Source organism: Hemiscyllium ocellatum, chromosome 7 (assembly GCF_020745735.1).
Source record: "Hemiscyllium ocellatum isolate sHemOce1 chromosome 7, sHemOce1.pat.X.cur, whole genome shotgun sequence".
Lineage (NCBI taxonomy): Eukaryota > Metazoa > Chordata > Chondrichthyes > Orectolobiformes > Hemiscylliidae > Hemiscyllium > Hemiscyllium ocellatum.
Genome location: NC_083407.1, coordinates 62,533,627 through 62,557,330, shown reverse-complemented (window position 1 = coordinate 62,557,330; position 23,704 = coordinate 62,533,627). Strand labels below are relative to the sequence as shown.

The window sequence follows — 23,704 nt, the reverse complement described above, 5'->3', positions numbered from 1 at the left end:
TACAGAGATTGTTATTTGTACAGACCACAATCCTTTACTTTTTGTTGGAGGTATTCAGTGATATGAATTTGAGACTGTTTTGTTGGAGTTTGATTCAACAACCATGTAGGTTAGTAATCATTAATGTAATAGGAAAAGACAATATCATAGGGGACGCTTTATTAAGAGCAACATGCATTTGCATAGAATATGATTGCGGTGAAAATCTTTGCATGACAGTGTAAATATATTATTGTTGTGAAAGTAAAATGCAGTTGGCAATCAGAGGAAAATTTAATAGAAAATAAAAATGCCTCCTAAAGGTCGCTTTTCATTCTTTGCAGGGGAGCAGGGTGGTGAAGGTTTATGCTATATCATTGAACTTGGATTCAAGAGTTGAGTAAAATAAATTTTGGTCTTTATCTCTGTAAAGGTGACTTTTTATAAAAGAGTAAGAGATTAACTTAGATCAATGAATATAGACATCATTTCCAGAACAGGCTACGAGTCAAGTTTTCATTAGATTACTGGGGAGTTACTTGCAAAATATTTATAAAGTTGAGATTTGTGATCTAAAGAAACACATGGTCAAGGGCTACTAACAGGTTGACTTCAAAAGAAGATAATGCATATTAGCAAAAGGGCTTTTTTTGTTTTATAGAAATTTGGAGATTGTGAGTTTAGATGGTAGAAGACTCTAAGTTGTTTCAACAGTCCAGTAAGGAGGTCTGGAAGGAACCTGTAAGTTAGTTTGCATTTGTGTGTCTTTGGGAAAGATGGGAGAATGACATCTGGTCAATAGGCTGAAAACCAAAAGCCAGGTTTTATTATGAATTGTCCTGTATTACCAACAGCTTGGATCATAACATGTCAGTTTTTTGGATGTGGGCTGCGGCAACAAGGATGCATTTGCCTGTTGCACATCCCTAGTTATATTAGTGGTATGCCTTATTTTTATATGCTAGAAGACCTTGGGACCTTCTAATGCTTGTGCTCTCAGAAAACTGTTTATGAATTCTAGGATGTGGAGGTGACAATGTTGGACTGGAGTGGACAATGTTAAAAATCACACAACACCAGGTTATAGTCCAACAGGTTTATTTGGAAGTTTAACAAGCTTTCAGAGCGCTGCTCCATCATCAGGTCATTAGTGGAGTAGGATCATTAGACACAGAGTTTAAAGCAACAGATACAATTGATGCAATATATTGAACAAACCTAGAATTCTAGGATTAACCGAACAACATGTAGGAGGTGTGGAATTGGCTCACTATAACCTAGGGCAATGGTGGAGCTTTTTTCTATTTATCCGAGTGCACTAGGTTACAGGGATACAAATCAGGCAGTGTTCCTGTATGTGTTTGTTATTCAGCAACCCTTGCCAGCAATACTTCTATGTGGATGTAAGATGGGTGACAAACGCAGTTAGAATACTGCCCTTTCCCCAGCTTGGGTGAGGAAATGCCTGTGAAATCATATCCAGGATTGAAATAACAGTTTGAGCAGAAAAATGATTGTCTTTTTAATAATGATAGTTAGTGTTAAAACTGTTAAATAAAAATGCCCATCAATGCCCAGGCTCTGACACTGCACGTGATACTGGTTGATGTAAAAGTGAGAGAGATATCACAGAAAATGTAACCTTAGGTTTAATTTTAAACTTAATTTTATAGTTTCACTGTATTGCATTTAATATTAAGCTTAATTTGTGATCAATCTCTCTTTTACCACTGTTCTTTATGTATAAATACTGGAGCATAATAAAACAAAAACAAAGTTTCCTGTAAGTGCAAGTCACAGCTGATTTTGTTTAAAGCTATTTTTGAATGCATGGCTTGAACTACACTATTTCCCGCCACTTCCCCCACAGAAATAATTATTTAAGTCTGGTTTCTAAACTCACTTTTAATGAAATGCTTTTCAGTAAACTAGAAAACCACTTACTTCAATCTTTTGCAAGGTATTGCTGGTAAATCAACACCCAGTGTACTTAAGACTGAATGTCATTAAACAAGTCAGTTTGATCAGCATTGGCTTCAGTGCATATGGTGTGCTTTTGATGTAAATTGTACCACATCAATGATCCTTTTTATTCTTGATGAAGAAGTCAGCAAAGTCATTCTGGCAAACATTCTGCATATATAATAGCAATTTATTGATTAATGTGGTATTGGGGGTGTTCTTCTGTTGCTTATAAAATATAATTATTGCATTTTACGATATTTCTTTGAGTTTAGAAACTTTCACATTTCTATTTATTTTTCGCAGCCATGTCAGTTACATTGAAACTCAACACCGAGACATTGATGAGAAGAATGTGGAAGATAAAAAGGTAAAATTAAAATAGTCCAAAAGTAATTTTACATATCTCTTCCCCCACCCCCACACATGCACACATGCACTTCAAAAACCTAAATGCGTAGGTTTCAGATGTATTCAGAGCAGCTTTAGCGAACTATCTTAACATAAAACCACTACAGCAATGTTTGAAGTCATTGAGACAAAAGGCTGCTTGCATAGAATTGGTTCTGTGGAGAGACAGGGTGGTACAGTGAATAAGAGAATCAAAAGGCTGGAAATTTGCTGCTGTGAATAAACGCTAGCATTTCCCTGAGGTGATTTGTCTTGCACTTCACATTCTACAGATGTTAAAGCCCTTTTCTCTGTAAAGACCTGAGGTTCTTTGGTAGCACTTTGATATCCTGCTTGAATTCAATCTGTGAAATAGAAGAATCACTCTATGACTTGGAGCCCTGCATAGTCTTTGATGTGTGATCCAGTTTTTGCTGCTTACCACTTGATGTTGAAAGGATGAAATGAAAATGTACAGATTTGCCAGTAACTCTGTTAAGTATATGTAAGATTAAAAGCTAAAACCCTTTGGAGTATGTAGTTAGAAATGTTAAACAGATTAATACTTTCCTATTGTTCTTTTATTTAAAAAAATATAGATTACATCTAGAGCAAGTCAGTGTGTTGCTACTAAAACACTGAGTTTTAAGTTCAGATAATGGAGAACGCCTAGCCAGTTTCAATACTCAATGGTTTATACAAATTATTCTAATCAAAAACAACCAGATTAATTGAAAAAAAATTACTTGTGTTGTCTTGATATTCTTTTCACCAGGTTAATGTTAAAAATGTAAATTAGTGTAGGTGCGCTTGTTCATTTAAATTCTCCAGTTAATTTATATTCAAATCATACACGTTAACTATCAGAGTATAACCAGCTATCTTTGAAAACCATTTTTTAAAATCTTTTTTGTATGTATCCAATACATGACATAATGTTTCAGATTCTGATGCAAGGGTGAGATGCCCTGAGTTATCCAACTTGTTATATCTGTTAGAGATAGAGAATGAGAACTTGTTTTTGTTTAGACTTAATAAATGAGAACAACTTTTGAAACACTAGCTTGGATTATTGTGCATGCCTGTTGCCACAACCTTTATGTTTTGTCTACCTACAGTATTAAGATCTGAGTCTAGATTAGAATGGTGCTGGGAAAGCACACCAGTTCAGGCAGCATCCGAGGAGCAGTAAAATCAACGTTTTGGGCAAAAGCCATCCTGATGAAGGGCTTTTGCCCGAAACATCAATTTTACTGCTCCTCGGATGCTGCCTGAACTGCTGTACTTTTCCAGCACCATTCTAATCTAGACTCTGGTTTCCAACATCTGCAGTCGTTGTTTTTACCTCATTGTTTTTCGCTATGGTATTAATATGAAATGAGACATAGAACGTGGTAATTTTCATCAATGTTTAACATGACTTCTAGTCAATTTATTTTGTTTAATTTTTTTAAGGCTTCTGATGAAGTAGCAAATCAAGCATTACAACATGAAACACAGCATGAAGCTCATACAATTATGAAAGGTAAGACAATATTTGGAGTAAAGAGCTACAGGTCAAAATTTCCATTCGCACAGCATATCTGGAAATAATATGCTAGATCTTTGGTAATTACACATTTGCACAAAGTTATTATTTCTCTCCATTACAACCCATTTGTTTTCTGCGTGCAAATACGGGCAGTATAAGAATTGGGTATTTACATTCAGTACAGCGCAGAACAGGTCCTTCGGTCCTCATTGTTAGCACGATGATGCAACCAGCAAGCAACAATGAAGAGAAAATGCTCCAGCATTTACATGTGTAGTAATTTGAGTTTACACTAATCTGGATTGAATCAGAACCCAACTCATACCTTAAGTAGATACAATTGAGATAAATGTTAAGTCATGCTTGCAAACTGAAATTTTGACCCATTTCCCACATCTTATGTACTGGTCTTGATTTATAACGTGTATTGATGGTGTTCAATCAATTTGGATAGAATATTGAGAAGGAGGAAATGAGGACTGCAGATGCCGGCGATCAGAGTTGAGAGTGTGGTGCTGGAAAAACACAGCAGACTAGGCAACATTCGAGGAGCAGAAGAATCGACATTTTGGGCATAAGCCCTTCAATAGGCATGAGGCTTGTGGGAGCCTCCACAAGCCTCATGCCTGATGAAGGGCTTTTGCCCGAAACATCGATTCTCCTGCTCCTTGGATGCTGCCTGACCTGCTGTGCTCTTGCAGCACCACCACTCTTGACTCTAGAATATTGAGAAGACTGTATCTATGTGGTGAGCAAGATATTATCAAAATTCAGCCTGTTAAATCGGTTTTGTTTCAGTTTTTAGAGATGATTGATCTGCAGAAAACCATAAACCCTTTCAAAACCATAAAATGTATGGGCAGAAGCCAGCTAGGTAGTCAAGCTTTGTTGTGGAACACACCTGATGATATCCTTCATTAATCATTTTTAAAAACCACACAACACCAGGTTAATAGTTCAACTGGTTTATTTGGAAGCACTAGCTTTCGCTCCTTTATCTGGTGGTTTTGGAGAATAAGATTGTAAGACATAGAATTTATAGCAAAACATTACACTGTGATGCAACTGAAATTATATATTGAAAAAGATCTGGATTTTTTTGTTAAGTCTCTCATTGTTTAGAATGACCATGTTGGTTTCACTTCTTTCACATGTAAATTGCAAAACTTTTTTTAAAAGTTACATTCTCAAGTGAACTTTAACAATTGGTGTCATGTCAGCCCAGATAATGTATTGAAGGTGTGAGTTTCCCTGTGTGAGGTTGTCTGTGCCACAAGGTCAGACTGACTCTAATCTAAAAAACAGATTTACACAATCTTACATGAATTCGTGCAGTTTTTGAGCAAAGTAAAATTCACCCCACAAACTTATGTATGTGTGTGTGTGTAAGTGAGAGAGAGAGAGAAAGATGGGAGTGTGTTATGAGTATCTGTGAGAGAGTATGTGTATGTGTGTGAGTGTAAAGAGGTATAAGTCTGTGAGAGGGTGTGTGTGGGAGTGTATGTGTGAATGTATGAGAGAGGATCTGCGTGAGTGTGTGTGTGTGTGTGTCTTCAGGAGAGTGTGTGTGTAGGAGTAAATGCCACATTCATCAGCTGCACCCACAAGGTAGAGCAGAACATTACTATCTATGGTCTCAAAACCAATCCAACATTGTGATCAAGGAAATTGCAGCTAAAGGAGGAGCCATTGTCATTCAGAATAGAACATACTACTGCAAGGAAGTGTACCAACAACTGAACAATCAGGAACACTACAGGCAACTATCGGCCGATCCGAGCAAACAGCACACCTGTGAACTAAATACATTGATCAGGACTTTGGATCCTGTTCTTCAGAGTTCCCTACGTGCACTCATCCCACGTACTTCTCGTGTAGGCAATTTCTACTGCCTTCTGAAGATACATAAATCCAACACATGGGGACCTCCCATCGTATCGGGCAATGGGACTCTGTGCAAGAACCTCTCTGACTATGTTGAAGGCATCTTGAAACCCATTGTACAGGGGCACTCCCAGCTTCTGTCACGACACTACAGATTTCTTACAGAAACTCAACACTCACGGACGAGTTGAACTGGAAACATTCCTCATCACAATGGATGTTTCGGCACTCTACACCAGCATCCCCACAATGATGGCATTGCAGCAACAGCCTCAGTACTCAATACCAACAACTGCCAATCTCCAAGTACCATCCTACAACTCATCCACTTTATCCTCAATCACAACGTCTTCACCTTTGACAACCAGTTCTTCATCCAAAAACATGGAATAGCCATGGGGACCAAATTTGCACCCCAATATGCCAACATTTTCATGGAAAGGTTCGAACAAGACTTCTTCTCTATGCAGGACCTCCAATCAACACTATACACCAGGTACATTGACGACATTTTCTTCCTCTGAACCCATGGAGAGGATTCACTGAAAAAACCACACAGTGATATCAATAAGTTTTATACCAGCATCAAACTCACCCTGAACTACTCTCTACTATCTGTCTCATTCTTGGACACATGCATCTCCATCAAGGATGGGCACCTCAGCATGTCACTGTACCGCAAACCCACGGATTACCTCACAATGCTACACTTCTCCAGCTTCCACCTGAAACATTATAACATCCAACCCCACTCGACAAGCCCTACGCATACATCGGATCTGTTCAGATGAGGACGATCGTGGCGGGCACCTGGAAGTGCTCAGAATGCCCTCATAAGAACAGGGTACGATGCTCAACTCATCGGCCACCAGTTCCGATGTGTCACAGCGAGGAACCATAATGACCTCCTCAGGAGACAGACACGTGCTGCAACCGACAAGGTACCTGTCGTTGTCCAGTACCTCCCAGGAGCTGAAAAACTATGCCATGTTCTTCGCAGCCTGCAATACATTATCAATGAGGATGAGCACCTTGCCAAGACCTCCACTTCTCACCTTTAAACAACCACCAAACCTCAAACAGATCATTGTTCATAGCAAACTGCCCAGCTTTCAGGACAATACTATACAACCTTGTCATGATAGACGCTGCAAAATGTGTCAGAATGTCGACACAGATACCACCATTATGCATGGGGACTCCTCCCACCATGTACGTGGCAGGTACTCATGCAACTCAGCCAACATTGTCTATGTCATACGCTGCAGGCAAAGATGCCCTGAGGCATGGTACATTGGTGAAACCAAGCAGAGGCTACGGAAACGGATGAATGGGCACCGCACAGAATCAACAGACAGGAATGTTCCCTCCCAGTCGGAGAACACTTCAGCGTCCGGGACATTCAACCTTGGACCTTGGGTGACCGTCCTTCAAGACACACAATGGGACAGGCAACAACAAAGATTGGCTGAGGAGAGGCTGATAGCCAAGTTTGGTCTCCATGGGGATGGCCTCAACCGGAACCTTGGGTTCATGTCACACTACAGGTGACCATATTGCACTATAGATACACACACACACTCCCACAGACACACACTCACGCAGACCCTCTCTCTTACGCTCATACATACACTCGCTCACACACAGACACACACATGCGTTTGTGGGGTGAATTTGTACTTGCAGAATTACATTTTACTTTGCTCAAAAACTGCATGAATTCATGTAAGATTCTGTAAATTTGTGTTTTAGATTAGTATCAGTCTGACCATTGTGGCACAGACAGCCTCACACAGGGAAACTCACACCTTCAATACATTATCTGGGCTGACATGACACCAGTTGATAAAATTCACTTGAGGACGTAAGTTTTAAAAAATGTTTTGTGATTTATATGTGAAAGAACTGAAACCAACATGGTCATTCTAAAAGATCATGATTTGGAGATACCGGTGTGCTAGTGTGCTTCCAATTAAACCTGTTGGACTATAACCTGGTGTTGTGTGATTTTTAACATTCTAAAAGATGAGAGACGTAACAAACAATAGGGGTCTTCTTCAGTGTATAATTTCAGTTACATCACACTGTAAACTTTTGTTATAAATTCTGTGTCTTACAATCTTATTCTTCACAACCACCTGATGAAGGAGGAGCACACTGAAAGCTAGTGCTTCCAAATAAACCTGTTGGACTATAACCTGGTCTTGTGTGATTTTTAACTTTGTACACCCCAGCCCAACACCGGCGTCTCCAAATCTTCATTAACCATGCAATCTATGATTTTAATCTGCTGTATTGGTGGTACAGTTATAATTAGAAATGCTCAAGCGGCCAGTATTAGAGATGCACAAGCTTCATGAGTATATAGGATAGCTGGATAACTAGGAGAGGCAAAGCCATGGAAAGATTTGAAAATAATGATGAGACTTTACAGCGGAGTTGTTGTTTAATGAATATAGGTCAGCAGTCACAGAGCTGAATTTGGTGCAAGTCAACTCACAGGTAACAGAGTTTTAGATGACTAAAAGTCTACAAAAGGTTGTTGAGCCTAAAGGCAACAAATGCACGTCTGAGGGTTTCACTGGCAGATGGACTGACACATCGGCAAAGTTAGAGAGATGAAATACGCAGACTTGGTGATGGCACAAATACAAGGTCAGAACTTTGTCTCAGGATCACATATTATACTACGGTTCTGAAGAGGATGGTTTGACTCAGAGTATTGCCAAAGAGAGGAATCGAGTCAGTAGCTAAGGAGTGGGATTTGGTACAGGAATGAAACCAATGAGTGAAATGTTCCCATATTCTGGATATGTCAATTTCCATGATTTCATGAAGGGTTTTCTTCTGTGGGCCATGGCAACTTGCCTATCACATTCTTCCATTGCTGACTCTATTAATCTTGCACTCGGGGTCTATGAGCCATTAACATTGAATCAAGGGCTCACAGAGGCCAAGTTCTCCCCACTGCCAGGATTTTTGGCATGTTATCGTAAAAATCATACGTAATGCTAGTGACACAAAAAGACTGTAGGCCAAGAGCTACTGTTCTAAGTGTGTTGTTCAACCACATTCGAAAGACTGGGAAGTTGCTACCCCAGATCACCAACAGGAATTTGGAGCTTCTGATGTATGGGAAGATGGAGAAGAGGTGTCATTCTCTTTCCATTGGAGAATGACCATTGGAGACCATGACACCAGATGCTGCCAACATGAAGATTGTTTTCCAAATCAGTACCGTTTCCACAGTCAGCAGAAGGAAACAGGAGTACCAAAAGAGGGTCAATGACCTTCGGCATTCTGCAATGTAAGGACCATTATCTTCTGCATACTACCTGACACTCACTCAAACTTTGCCATTGCACACATCTCCATAGAAACTAATGATTTAATGCTCTTACGGTCTCATGCAGCATCTTCAATTAGCGGCTCTTATCCACCTCATCCTCCAACACTACTAACTCTTTCTGCCCTCTGCAGTTCTGCCCATTCATTCAGAACATCTCACCATCTCTGCTGCTCCCGCACCACCATGAACAGCTCCTCCAACCACGTTGATTTCACTCATAATTGGCCAAAATAGGCAGAGTCGGTTCATGGCGAGCTAACATTCATCTTCTCATCCCCTACAAGGAGAAGATACTTGAACTAACAGGAGAGATTTGAAAATGCTCATGGAGATGCTGAGAAATCCATGTTGAGGCAACCGAGTAGGCTACATTGTGCTCTACTCCACACTGCTCTCCCATTAGCATCATTTGCAACATTTATGTAACATGCTCAAATGTCTGCCCCATTACAGAAAAAATTCTCTTACACAGACACTAGCAGCACCCACACAGCCTGTGTCCCTAAGATGCCAGCCCCTCATCAGCTCCTCCCCCACCTCTAAGGAAGAAGCTACAGATTCCCCAGGTGATGCACCAGTCAGTGTCTTCCACCAGACCTGCAATTTTCTTCTGGGTGAGTACTTTATCTAGGTTAGACTCAGGAGATAATCAGGTGACACTGGCATGTCTCCTTAATTAACTGAGGAAGAAAAACCCTGGACTGGCTCTCAAGGCATTGTCAGAGACAAGGGCACCTGCTCACTCTCATGCAGAAAATAATCAATAGTATCAGTTGTTAATAACTTTATACAAGTATGCAGATAGTCATAGGAGCAATTGTCAGGTTTGTGCAAGATGGATTGAAGATTGAGGGTATCCATCAAAGTTATCAGTACCATGCTGACTCCAGCCTGCATACAGCTGGTTGTCTTCATGGTTAGGTTGGTGAATGCCAGGTCCAGCAGAAAGATCACTGTGAGAATAAACGTAGATCTGCACTCCATTATATTAGCTGTTGTTGCTCAGCAGCAGCAAAGTGAAAGGGGGGACAAGGAATATTGACCTCGCTCTAAGTGCGCCTTCCTCACAGAGACAGTGGCCTACAGATACCTAGACTAAGGAGGAATCATACACAGGTGTGGTCCCACTGATGTCCCCCCTCAAGACATTCCAGAGGCATCAGTAGCTCCACCTCCACCCTGTCTGCAACAGTCAATCCCATGAAAGTTGCATTCAAGAAGGATAAGGAGGACTGCAAATGCTGGAGATCAGAGTCAAGAGTGTGGTGCTGGAAAAGCATAGCAGGTCAGGCAGCATCCAAGGAGCAGGAGAATTGATGTTTCGGACAAACACTTTGTCAAGAAGGATAAACCTCCATCTGGGTAGAACACTCTCAGCATGTCTGAGCCCTTTAGCTACCAACACCCTCTTGGTCATCCAACCAAATCTTCTAGGCCAACAGGCTCCACTACAGAACTGGCTTCCTCCACCCTCGATGCAGACCTGAGGATATTGTGTGAGAACAAAGCAAAAGAAATCCCTCTGAGGCCATATAGGTAGCATGGGTTACTCTGAATGGTAAATAAAATTTTACACCTGTGAATATGTGCACTTTCAATCTCAACCTGCCTGTGTGCCTGCCATTTCATCTGTAGAATCGGAAACTGGAGACTGTGTCAGAGTTCATCCTGAGCAGGATAGAAGTTAGAGTGGTGAGACATTGTTTATTTTCAAGAAATACTCTGAATAGCTAATGATTTCAAACATCCACCAACTCTTATGTTCATGACTACAGCCAAGACACTCAATCTTGCTGATGATATTACAGATTGCAAACCTTGCAATTCTTTCCTTCACTCATTTTTCCACACCAGTGGTCACTTTTGATGTGTGACCCTGTGATAATTTATGAATGCATGCTTCTCTGGGACAAAGGTTCACTCCACCTACATGTCTTACAAGGGACTGAGCTCGTTTAAGGATGGGTGATGTCTAATAACTAAGCTGTACTTCATAGCACATTGTTCTAATTGAAAAAGATGCGTTAAGCCCTCAGTGCGTAACTTAGACATTGGAGTGGTGAATTCTACAGCACTACAAGTTCACACGCTTAATGTATGTGAGATCACAGGCGTTGAGAGCTAAACAGTGACTGGTGGGTGAGGTAGGTCTGAATTGGGATGTCTGATTGCTGATGGTGATGGAAGAACTCAATATGCAGCTCTTGGATTCCTTGTCATGAAAGAAGTCTCAGAAGCTAACCTTCTGTGTAACTACATTAGAACCCTATCTAACTGAATGTTAATCTTTCTTAATACCCATCAGAACAGATAATGTTGTCCTTCTTGAAGGTGAAAGCAGTTAGATGTTTTAAAGCTCCAAACAGTTGATAAAGTAATATTTTATTGCACAACAAGGAAGACGATGAAAGAGCCAACACAAGAAGCAATATTTCCTTTAGCACACACACAGGAGCTGCTTGTCTTTCCAACAACAAAAAACATCTGCATCCTGTGAATGCTACACAACTCTGATATTTTCGAAGTGGGTGTCAATTAAGTTCAGTCTGGCTTGATGTGCTTGATACTGCATTGCCGTAACATGGTGTAAGTGATGTTCTTCTTGTTAATATTTTAATCTTCTTCCTTGGAAAACTGATGCCAATCTTGCATTTGTGCAGAGCACAGTTTGCCAGAGTTACTTGGCATGCTCCATCTGAAGCGTATTGCAAGGCCTCTCCAGATTGATCCAAGCATCATTCTGTGATGGGTGATGGATCATGGGCAGCATTATATCTGCATTTTGCATTAGTCAGGAGGTTCCTTAAGTAAGTCATCAACCATGGTTAGACAGGTGCTTCTTTCTGAGCAGCCATCCTTGTATGGCTTTCAACAGTTTGAATGAAGCAAGAACTTGAGAGTTCTCAAGAATATAGGCACCATGGTATCTTCCAGAATACTTTAAAGTGATCAGTAAGAGAACCAGTGGTGAAAAAGCAAATTTTTATGTTAAGTGTGATGAGGATCTAGAATACACTGCCTGAAGGTGTGGTTGAGATATATACATTTGTAGATCTTGGATCATTGCTTGTGCAAAGGAGAAGCAAGAAAGTTTCTTCCAAGCTCGGTAAGTTCCCTATAAACCATTCCCCATGATCTGTTCAACTCCACTGTTTTCATAATCTCTGCTCACAATCACTGAATTCCCCTCCCTTCATTGACCATTTCGACCATCACCAACTCTTCACCTTTACATTCTGTCATAATCCACCAGGTTACTGCGTTGGAAATCAAACCCCACTAGTTCTGGAGAGTGACTAGTTCACAAATTATAAAGTCTTAGACTTATTACAAACAGCAACTGGTGACAGAAAGCAATTGGTTTTTCTTAGCTTCAACTACTCTATTGGACTACTGTTCCAGATGTAAAAGGACTTCTCACTGTATAGTTCACACTCACAAGTTGTTCAGCCATTCATTGTGGGCGGCACGGTGGCACAGTGGTTAGCACTGCTGCCTCACAGTGCCTGTAGACCCGGGTTCAATTCCCGACTCAGGCGACTGACTGTGTGGAGTTTGCACGTTCTCCCCGTGTCTGCGTGGGTTTCCTCCGGGTGCTCCGGTTTCCTCCCACAGTCCAAAGATGTGCGGGTCAGGTGAATTGGCCATGCTAAATTGCCCGTAGTGTTAGGTAAGGGGTAAATGTAGGGGTATGGGTGGGTTGCGCTTCGGCGGGTCGGTGTGGACTTGTTGGGCCGAAGGGCCTGTTTCCACACTGTAAGTCTAATCTAATAAAACCAATCAGAGGCTGATGGTCTTTGAGTTGAGAACTGGTGAGCAGTGGGAAATACCAGTCAGCCACATGTTGCTGGTTGAATATCACTTTTTACACACTTCCCTATGCAATATTGTCTGTTTACTATTCCCCATTGCTTACAAAGCAACAGTATAAAGCCAACTTAACTGCATTTTTGTTATTTGCTCTTAAAAGTACATCAATTCCTTCCTCAGTCTTCTGGTGTAAAAGACTCATTTTCTCATTTCAGTCCACAACCTCCTCAAGGATAGTTAGGGATGAACAATAAAATGCTGGTCAGCAGCGATGTCCATGTCCCATGAGGGAATTTTATAAAGTCAAAAACAAAGTAAAATAAATAGATCATGTCTTTGTGACTCTCACCTGTATGATGAGAGTCCAAGATCACATTAATTTTCCATAAACATTATTTCCTTTAGATTTTAATGATCATGCCTTACTTGATTTTTACCCAATCTGAAGCAGTTTGTTTTTCCCCACATGGAATTCCATCTGCACAAATCTGTCTAGTTCCCAAGTGTATTTCAATTCTTCTACAGGTTATCCTTTTTGGCTTCAGAGTCTACGCTTTAATAGTTTCATATTGCCTATAATGTTTCCACTGGGCTTGTAATGTCTAGCTTTAGATCATATATATCAGCAAGGTGGCTAAACCCGAGACTCTACTACTGTAGTGTCACCCACCCGCCCTCCTCCTCTAATCTATTTAATAAGTAGGAAGAACGGGAGCGACGACTAGGGGACTGCCGGTAATATATCTGGGCAGTGGCTGAACCCGAGACACTACATGTGTTGTGTCTCCCACTCACCCCCACCCCCCCCTCCCCCCACCTCCTCCTCTAACCAAAAATAGGACTCTGGTTTGTTAAGGTAAGGTTTTTGTATTCTTTATCAGTGAATGGTTAAAAATTTACTTTTTATGGTTTATCTATTAATTGGTTTTTAGAAAAAGACTATAGCAGAGAGCTATCAGAAAGTATTTTAACTCAAACCTATATAAAGTAATTAATTAACTAAGCAGAGTTGGCTGGGCAGGTGATGTGCTGTAGCTGTATGATGTGGGAGCTGGCTGATCCCATTGTGAATGGCAGTGACCACATCTGCAGCAAGTGTTGGTTGCTGGAAGAACTCCGGCTCAGAGTTGATGATCTGGAATCTGAGCTTCAAACACTGCGGCACATCTGGGAGGGGGAGAGTTACCTGGACGTTTTGTTTCAGGAGGCAGTCACACCTAGGAGATTAAGTAATTCACATTCAATTAGTGATCAGGCACATCAGAATGTGACTGTAAGTGAGGCAGGTCGAGGGAACCTGAGTTCAGGAATGCAGGAGCCTCAGCCCTTGACCTTGTCCAACAGATATGAAATTCTTGCTCCCTATACGGATGAGGAAAAGGGCTCTGGACAGGATGAGCCAGCTGACCACGGCACCATGGTGCAGAAGGCCATTCAAGAGGGGGGGGGAGCAAAAAGATAAGTAGTTTTTATAGGGGATTCTATAATTAGGGGGACAGATAGCAACCTTTGCAAGCCGGATCAGGAGTCTTGCATGGTGTGTTGCCTGCCCGGTGCCAGGGAGTGGGACATCTCCGACTGGCTTGAAAGGATATTGGAGCGGGAGGGGGAGGATCCAGTTGTTGTGGTCCACATTGGGACTAACAACATAGGCAAAGCTAGGGTGGAGGACCTGTTTGGGGATTACGAAGCACTAGGAAGGAAATTGAAGTACAGGACCTCAAGGGTCATAATCTCCGGATTACTGCCCGAGCCACCTGCCAATTGGTATAAGGATAAAAAAATTAGGGAAGTAAGCACGTGGCTAAGGGATTGGTGTGGGAAAGAGGAATTCCATTTCATGGGCAATGGCATCAGTTTTGGAACCGGGGGGATGTGTACCGTTGGGACGGTCTCCACCTGAACTGATCTGGTACCAATGTTCTAGCGAAGAGAATAAATAGGATGGTCAGTAGGACTTTAAACTTCTGAGTTGGGGGGAAGGGAAAGTGAAAGCGACAGGGAGTATGGAGTTAAATGGAAAGATAAGCAACAGGATAGCATACGTGCAGGCGGATTTAAACTCGAGGCAGACTGGGACTGCAGCAAAAAGGAAGGATAACCTAGGACATCTTATGACTTCCATTATCTCTAATGATAAGAATGTTAGCTTAAGGCACTTTACCTGAATGCTTGTAGCATTAGTAACAAAGTAAATGAACTAATGGCACAGATCATCGTGAATGATTATGATGTGGTAGGCTTCACAGAGACATGGTTGCAGGGGGTTCAGGACTGGCAATTAAACATCCAAGGATTTACAACTTTTGAAAAGACAGGGAGGTGAGCAGAGGAGGGGGGTGGGTGGCCTTGTTAGTTAAGAACAAAATTAAATCAATGGCACTGAATGACATAGCGTCGGATGATGTGGAGTCTGTGTGGGTGGAATTGAGGAACCACAAAGGCAAAAAAACCATAGTGGGAGTTGTGTACAGACCTCCTAACAGTGGTCAGGACCAGAGGCACAACATGTACCGGGAAATAGAAAAGGCATGTCAGAAAGGCAAGGTCACGGTGATCATGGGGGACTTCAATATGCAGGTGGACTGGGTAAATAATGTTGCCAGTGGATCCAAAGAAAGGGAATTCTTGGAATGCTTACAGGATGGCTTTTTGGAACAGCTTGTCATGGAGCCCACAAGGGAGCAGGCTATTTTGTACCTAGTGCTATGTAATGAACCAGACTTTATAAAAGATCTTAAAGTAAGGGAACCCTTAGGAAGCAGCAATCATAATATGGTAGAGTTCAGTCTGCAGTTTGAAAGAGAGAAGGCAAAATCAGATGTAACAGTGTTATAGTTAAACAAAGGTAATTATGAGGGCATGAGAGAGGAACTGACAAAAATAGACTGGAAGCAGAGCCTAGTAGAGCAAAAATGGCAGGAGTTTGTGGGTACAATTGAGGAAACGGTGCAGAGGTTCATCCCCAAGAAAAGAAGATTATCCAGGGAAGGATTAGACAGCCATGGCTGACAAAGGAAGTCAGGAAATATATCAAAGAAAAAGAGAGATCCTATAAAGTGGCCAAGAGCACTGGGAAATCAGAAGATTGGGAAGGCTACAAAAACAAACAGAGGATAACAAAGAGAGAAATAAGGAAGGAGAGGATCAAATATGAAGGTAAGCTAGCCAGTAATATTAGAAAGATAGTAAAAGTTTCTTTCAGTACATAAGAAACAATACATGCAAAAGTAGACATTGAGCCTCTTCAAACTGATGCTGAAAGGCTAGTGATGGGAGATAAGGAAATAGCAGGAGAACTTAATAAGTAGTTTGCGTCAGTCTTCACAGTGGAAGACATGAGTAATATCCCAACAATTAAAGGGAGTCAGGGGGCTGAGTTGAGTATGGTTGCCATTACAAAAGAGATAGTGCTGGAAAAACTAAAAGGTCTTAAAATTGACAAATCTCCTGGCCCCGATTGGGCTACATCCTAGAGTTCTGAGAGAGGTGGCTGAGGAAATAGCGGAGGCATTGGTTGAGATCTTTCAAAGGCACTGGAGTCAGGGAAAGTCCCGGATGATTGGAAAACCGCTGTTATAACCCCATTGTTCAAGAAAGGATCAAGACAAAAGATAGAAAATTATAGGCCAATTAGCCTAACCTCAGTTGTTGGTAAAATTCTAGAATCCATCGTTAAGGATGAGGTTTCTAAATTCTTGGAAGAGTAGGGTCAGATTAGAACAAGTCAACATGGATTTAGTAAGGGGAGGTTGTGCCTGACAAACCTGTTAGAATTCTTTGAAGAGGTGACAAGTAGGTTAGATCAGGGAAACCCAGTGGATGTGGTCTATCTAGACTTCCAAAAGGCATTTGATAAGGTGCCACACGGGAGGCTGCTGAGTAAGATGAGGGCCCATGGTGTTCGAGGTGAGCTACTGGCATGGATTGAGGATTGACTGTCTGACAGAAGGCAGAGAGTTGGGATAAGAGATTCATTTTCGGAATGGCAGCCAGTGACAAGCGGTGTCCCGCAGGGTTCAGTGTTGGGGCCGCAGCTGTTCACGTTACATATTAATGATCTGAATGAAAGGACTGGGGGCATTCTAGTGAAGTTTGCCGATGATACGAAGATAGGTGGACAGGCAGGTAGGACTGAGGAAGTGGGGAGGCTGCAGAAGGATTATAGACAGTCTGGGAGAGTAGTCCAGGAAATGGCTGATGAAGTTCAATGTGAGCAAATGTGAGGTCTTGCACTTTAGAAAAAAGAATACAAGCATGGACTACTTTCTAAACGGTGAGAAAATTCATAAAGCCAAAGTACAAAGGGATCTGGGAGTGCTAGTTGAGAATTCTCTAAAGGTAAACATGCAGGTTGAATCCGTGATTAAGAAAGTGAATGCAATGTTGTCATTTATCTCAAGAGAGTTGGAATATAAAAGCAGCGATGTGCTACTGGTTTAGGCCCCATTTGGAGTACTGTGTCCAGTTTTGGGCCCCACACCTCAGGAGGGACATACTGGCATTGGAGATTCACATAGATGATCCCTGGAATGGTAGGTCTAACATATGAGGAACGGCTGAGGATCCTGGGATTGTACTCACTGAAGTTTATAAGGTTAAGGGGAGATCTGATAGAAACTTACAAGATAATACATGGCTTGGAAAGGTGGACACTAAGAAATTGTTTCCTTTAGGCGGGGAGACTAGGACCCATGGGCACAGCCTTAAAATTAGAGGGGGTCAATTCAAAACAGAAATGCGGAGACGTTCCTTCAGCCAGAGAGTGGTGGGTCTGTGGAATTCATTGCCACAGAGTGCAGTGGAGGCCGGGATGCTAAATGTCTTCAAGGCACAGATTGATAAATTCTTGATGTCACAAGGAATTAAGGGCTACGGGGAGAATGCTGGTAAGTGGAGTTGAAATGCCCATCAGCCATGATTAAATGGCGGAGTGGACTCGATGGGCCGAATGGCCTTACTTCCACTCCTATGTCTTATGGTCTTATCTATATATTTGAACAAAAGAGACCTTTATGAAGCACCAATAATACCATTCTCACAGGTTGCTTCAGAATGCCTGTACAAAGACTCAATGAGTTTTACTGGTTAACAACTACATATTGATGGCAAAAAAACTTCCACTTATGCCCATTTGTTTGATTACAGCCTTTCCAGACAAACTACATCAAAGGCCTTACTGAAACTTAAAAATCCCACATCTACAGATATATCCTTATCAAAATCTGTTTTATTACCGTAAATTAAATTATTAATCTAGACTGAAAAGACCTTGGTGAATACATAATCATTATCTTTGTTTTAAATTTATCTAGATGTTGCATGATTTCTAATAAGGATTTTCATAAATTTACCCATGTTGGGCATCAGATTCCTAGATTACTTTTGTTGTTATTTAGAAGTAACAAGAGTAACATCTGCATTTCTCTAGTCTCCAGGCATTTCAGTGATTTTTGGTTGATTTTGTAATTTTCTTTGGATGCACTTTATCCAGCTCTGAGATTCATTTACCTTAAAATGTGCATCTGTTCAGCAAACATGCTGATAGTGATATGAGTAGTGTCACAATGTAACTCTACAAAATGTTCCAGTTATGTTTAGGATCAAATGCATCTTCTTTGGTTAAAAATCTTGGTACTTTTGCAACTTTTGTGGTATAACATGTCAATCTGTTAACTGATACCAATATCAATTATGCCACTGCATAGCTAATTTTAGGAACAGGCCATTCAGCCTGTCACGACTGCTCTATCATTAAATACAATCATGGCTGATTGAACATTTTACCAACACTATCCCCATAAACCTTAAAGCCATTGTTAATCTTAAATCTTCAATCTATACGTTGAACATACTCAAGGGCTGACCTTCCACTCCCCTTTGCGTTATAGAATTGCAAAGATTCAAAACCCTCTGAGTAAAAGCATTTCTCGTCATCTTGGTCCTAAAATTTTTTAAATTTTACCCCTGCTTCTAGATTCCCCAACCAGGGGGAATGTCTTACCTATACCTATGAAGAGCAAAATACTGCACATGCTGGAAATCTGCAACAACCTGAAAATGCTGGAGAAACTCAGCAGATCTGGCAGCATCCAACAGAGAGAAACAGAGTTGGTGCTATTGTCATAAGGGACTAGAAGAGTAGATTGTTTTGCCCTCCAGGGATGTTTCCAATTCTTTTGAGTTTCTCCAGCATTTTCTATGTTAGTTACCTGCATCTACTCTGAAAATCCTTAAATATTTTTTAAGTTTCATAAGAACATAACATAAGAACTAAGAATAAGGAGCTGGAATAGGCTGTCTGGCTCCTTCGAGCTTGCTCTGCCATTCAATAAGATCACGGCTGATCTTTTCGTGCACTCAGATCCACTTACCCGTACACTCATCATATCCCTTAATTCCTTTGTTGTTCAAAAAAAATCTACGATAGCTTTAAAAACATTGACTGAAGTAGTGTTAACTACTTTATTGGCAAGGAATCCCATAGATTAACAACCCTCTGGGTGAAGAAGTTCCTTCTCAATTCAGTTCTAAATCTGCTCCCTCTAATCTTGAGGCCATCTTGTCCTAGTTTCACCTACCAATAGAAAAATCCTCTCTACTTCTATTGTATCTATACCCTTCATAATTTTACATGTTTCTATAAGATCCGCTCTCATTCTTCTGAATTCTAATGAAAATAATCTCAGTCTACTCAGACTCTCCTCATAAGCTAACCCCCTTAACTCTGGAATAAACCTAGTGAACATCGTCTGCACCCCCTCCAGTGCCAGTCCATCCTTTCTCAAGTAAGGAGACCAAAAGTGCACACATTATTCCAGGTGTGGCCACACCAGCATCCATTACAGCCAAAACATAACCTCCCTGCTTTTAAACTCAATCCCTTTAGCAATGAAGGACAAAATTCCACTTGCCTTCCTAATTACTTGTTGTACCTGCAGACCAATCTTCTCTGATTCATGCACAAAGACACCCAGGTCCCTCTGTATAGCAGCATGCTGCATCCTTTTACCATTCAAGTAATAATCCTTTTTACTGTTATTCCTACCAAAATGGATGACTTCACATTTAAAAACATTGTACTCCATCTTCCAGATCTTTGCCCACTCACGCAAAGTTTCACAGTCCTCTGCACACTTTGCTCTGCCACTCATCTTTGTGTCATCTGCAAACCTTGACACACTGCATGTGGTTCCCAACTCCAAATCATCTATATACATTGTGAATATGTGAATTGTCCCTTCTAATTCTTTGAAATTTGAGAGAATACTGGCCAAGTCTATCCAATCTTTTTCCAAAGGTCAGTCCTGCCATCCCAAGAGCAATCTGGTGAACCTTCTTTGCAGTTCCTCTCTAGCAAAAATATCCTTCTTGTGGTAAGGAGAACAAAATTGTGCACAGTACGCCAGGTGCAGTCTAACCAAGGTTCTGTATAATTGAAGTAAGATGTCATTGCTACTCAAGTCTTCTTGCAATAAAAACTGTTGTTCCATTAGCCTTCCTTCTTTTTCATTTTTCTCAATACAACAAGAAAAGCTTTCTAATTATCCTTCATTTCTCTTCAATTCATATTTACTTGAAAAATTTTATTCCCCATCTGATTCCTATTTTGCAGTCTACATGTGTTGTTTCATTTTCATAACATTACACATGATTGCATAATTAATCACAAAGAACTATTCATCAACTATAATTTATTGATGTGCTGCGAATGTGATGGAAAGATAGAAGTATGGTCCAAAAGATGAATAGAATACAAAATTATACATAGAGTGAATATTAATGTTTTATTTTACTGAACATGGAAGTATATTTTAACCATGCTCACCATGAGATTTCTAATGTGTGCTGTTAGAAAATTGGAAATCAGTGCAGAAAGTTAAAAGATATAATCTGGAAAAGACAGAGGAAAGAATGGGTGGGGACTGGAGGTATTACCAAGCTACAGAGGTTCCAAATTTGGGGTAGAAGTCAGCAATTATGAGATCCTAGAATCACAGAATCCCTACAGTGCAGAAAGAGGCCATTTGGCTCATCAAGTCCTCACCAACCTTCTGAAGAACATCCCACCCAGACCGACACATCTCCATGGGGTCTTACCATGGCCAACCCATCAAATCTGTGCGTTCCTGGATTACTACAGGGTTATTCTTTTTTTTAGCATGGCCAGTCCACCTAACCTGCACATCTTAGGACTGTGGAGGAAACCGGAGCACCTGGAGGGGAATGTGCAAACTCCACACAAACTGAAATCAAACTGGGGTCCCTGGCATTGTGAGGCAGCAGTGCTAACCATGGCCATCATGCTACACTTCAATAGAACTTATGCACCATTATGTCTTACAAATGTATAGGGTGGAAATGTTTCAGTATATTGGAGATGGGGTCAGATGCAGTTTTTGAAAGTTGGTTCTGAATTGGTTCCTGAAAGTGTTTAAATTGGTGCACGTTTTTGTCAGCATTGGCATCAAGCAACAGAGACTATTCTGTTCTTTGTAAACAGCATTCAGAACTCCAGTCATGGGGAAACAGTTAAATCCACCATCTGTCTACCTATCACACCATCTAAAGCACACCTAAAGGTGTTCCCATGTTAGGGATTCAAATAATTATCCTCTTTTTCTAAGCTGAATACATTCCTCTTAGAAAGAATTCAGGCATTGAGACCATTTCCAGATCTGGACCCCACAGAAGTCATAGCTTGTATCTATTAAAATGCAACCAGTTAAGAGACCATCCAATTGGGGGCAATCGATCATTTCGAATCACAGCCCCCGCCCTCCACCCGCCCCAGCCCTGGACTGATGGAATCATAATAGGAACTGCTTGTGATGCAGGTAGGGGAGTTTGTGAGTGCTTCTTCAAGGTCAAGGCACCCTCAGAAGCCTACTGAAGGTTTAAAGATAAGGAAGGCCCACAGCTCTTACGACCATCAGTGCAAAAGAGAAATTCCTCCATAGGAATGAGCATGTGACTTTTGGATTAAGGTAGCTCAATAGTGAAGCTAGAGTGAAGAAGAGCTGCTGGGCTTTTGACATATTTAGTTACTGCGGGTGTCCAGGCACATCATAGTGCTGCTCCAACACTGGAATTATCCCAGTGGCATCTAAATATTAGCCCAAAGTAAACCCTCAATTTACCCTAATTGGCTGCCTGCTGTTGCTCAGTCAACAGTGTCTGCCACTTAATGCCATCCACTGACAGAAAATGCAAATAATGAAAAGATTTTCATAACCCAACATGTATCTTTCAGAATTTGCACCTGGCCTCACCTCCAAAGTGCTGAAACACTTCCATCCTGTAAATTTGTAAGACAGGATGGTACCTGAGTTCTAATGAAAGCCATAGCAAGGCTTCTCCAGAAAATAAAAGATCACTTTCTTCCTTGGGACAAAAAGAGCAAATAAGAAGGATATTTTCTTTGTCTTTCATTGACATCACTGCAACTGTTGAAGTAGAAGTCGTAGATCTTTCCTGATTCTTGATGAAGGGCTTTTGCCCAAAAAGTCAATTTTCCTGCTCCTCGGATGCTGCCTGATTTGCTGTGCTTTTCCAGCACCACTCTAATTTTGACTCTAATCTCCAGCATCTGCAGTATCCACTTGCGCCGAGATCTTTCCCCAGCATATACGCATCTGAAGAAACATTATCAGATAAACCATCTCTCCCAGAAGTAACCACAAACCCTGCCTCACCTGCTGCCCCACCCCCCCCAATCCACCTCACAGGTCTGTGTCCATCTTTGTGAGCGACTGGGAGTTCTGCTGTTGCATCAGTGGAAAGGAACTCCTCCATTTCTGGGTCCATGATTATTAAAAGTCCGCGTGGATAAGCATTGCCTTCAAAAATAATACAAACACACATTCTTGCTTTGGGGGATAGTCATTATTTCTGTTAGTTCATCAAAGTATAAGTGATGTTGTAGTTACTTCAGTGAGTTTTTCTACCCATTGGAGCGATATCAACAAATCCGTACAGAATTACACACATGCTTCACCTTGTACTGTCATTGTAACTGATCATCTCACTCAATTCCACTTACCGACATAATATCTATATCCTTTCATTTCCCTGGTAGGCAAAATCTATCTTTAATTTCTTTAATGATTGATGTTCACAACTCACTAGGGTAAAGAATTTTAATACTAAATCAGAAATTGCTGGAGAAACTCAGGATGCCTAGTCACACCTGTGGAAAAGCGAAATTTGGAGATGCCAGTGTTGGACTGGGGTGTACAAAGTTAAAAATCACACAACACCAGGTTATAGTCCAACAGGTTTAATTGTGGAGAGGCAGCAGAGTTAATATTTCAGATCCTTTGATCCTTCTTCAGAACTCTGAGTAGCTAGGAAAAGGTGGTATATATGCTGAAGATAGGACATAGACAGGAGGGGGTGGCTGACTGGGTGACCAATTTGCAGAACACGTATGTTCTATCTGGGAAAATGACCCAATGCCATGCTCCCTGGCCAGGCCTGCTGCAGTGCTCCAGCCAGGCTCAGTGCAGACTGGAAGAGCAGCATCCCATTTTCCACTTGGGGACCCTGCAGCCTTCAGGACTCAATATTGAGTTTAATAATTTTAGAATTTGAACACATTTTTCTATGTCTCTTATCCAGCCCCTGTCTTGACATTGGTTGCTTTCAACACTGCAAAGCCATTTTCACCTTTTTATGGTCCCTATTTTCTTGCTCCCCAGCTTATCGTTATCTTTGTCTACCTAACTGTCTTTCTCTCTCTCGCTGCATCTCCATTTACTTGCTTTTTCCTCTATATAGTGATAATAAAAATAGATAAA

At 41.2% G+C, this 23,704-nt stretch overlaps 1 protein-coding gene across 1 annotated transcript in view; it reads left to right on the top strand.

The window, feature by feature from the left end:
• The window catches only part of myo3b (myosin IIIB), a 568,489-nt gene that overhangs the window by 453,841 nt on the left and 90,944 nt on the right, over positions 1–23,704 (top strand). The window contains exons 31-32 of the mRNA XM_060827913.1: positions 2,248–2,311; positions 3,787–3,856. Coding sequence (XP_060683896.1) covers positions 2,248–2,311; positions 3,787–3,856 — 134 coding nt within the window. The remainder of the gene's footprint in view (positions 1–2,247; positions 2,312–3,786; positions 3,857–23,704) is intronic.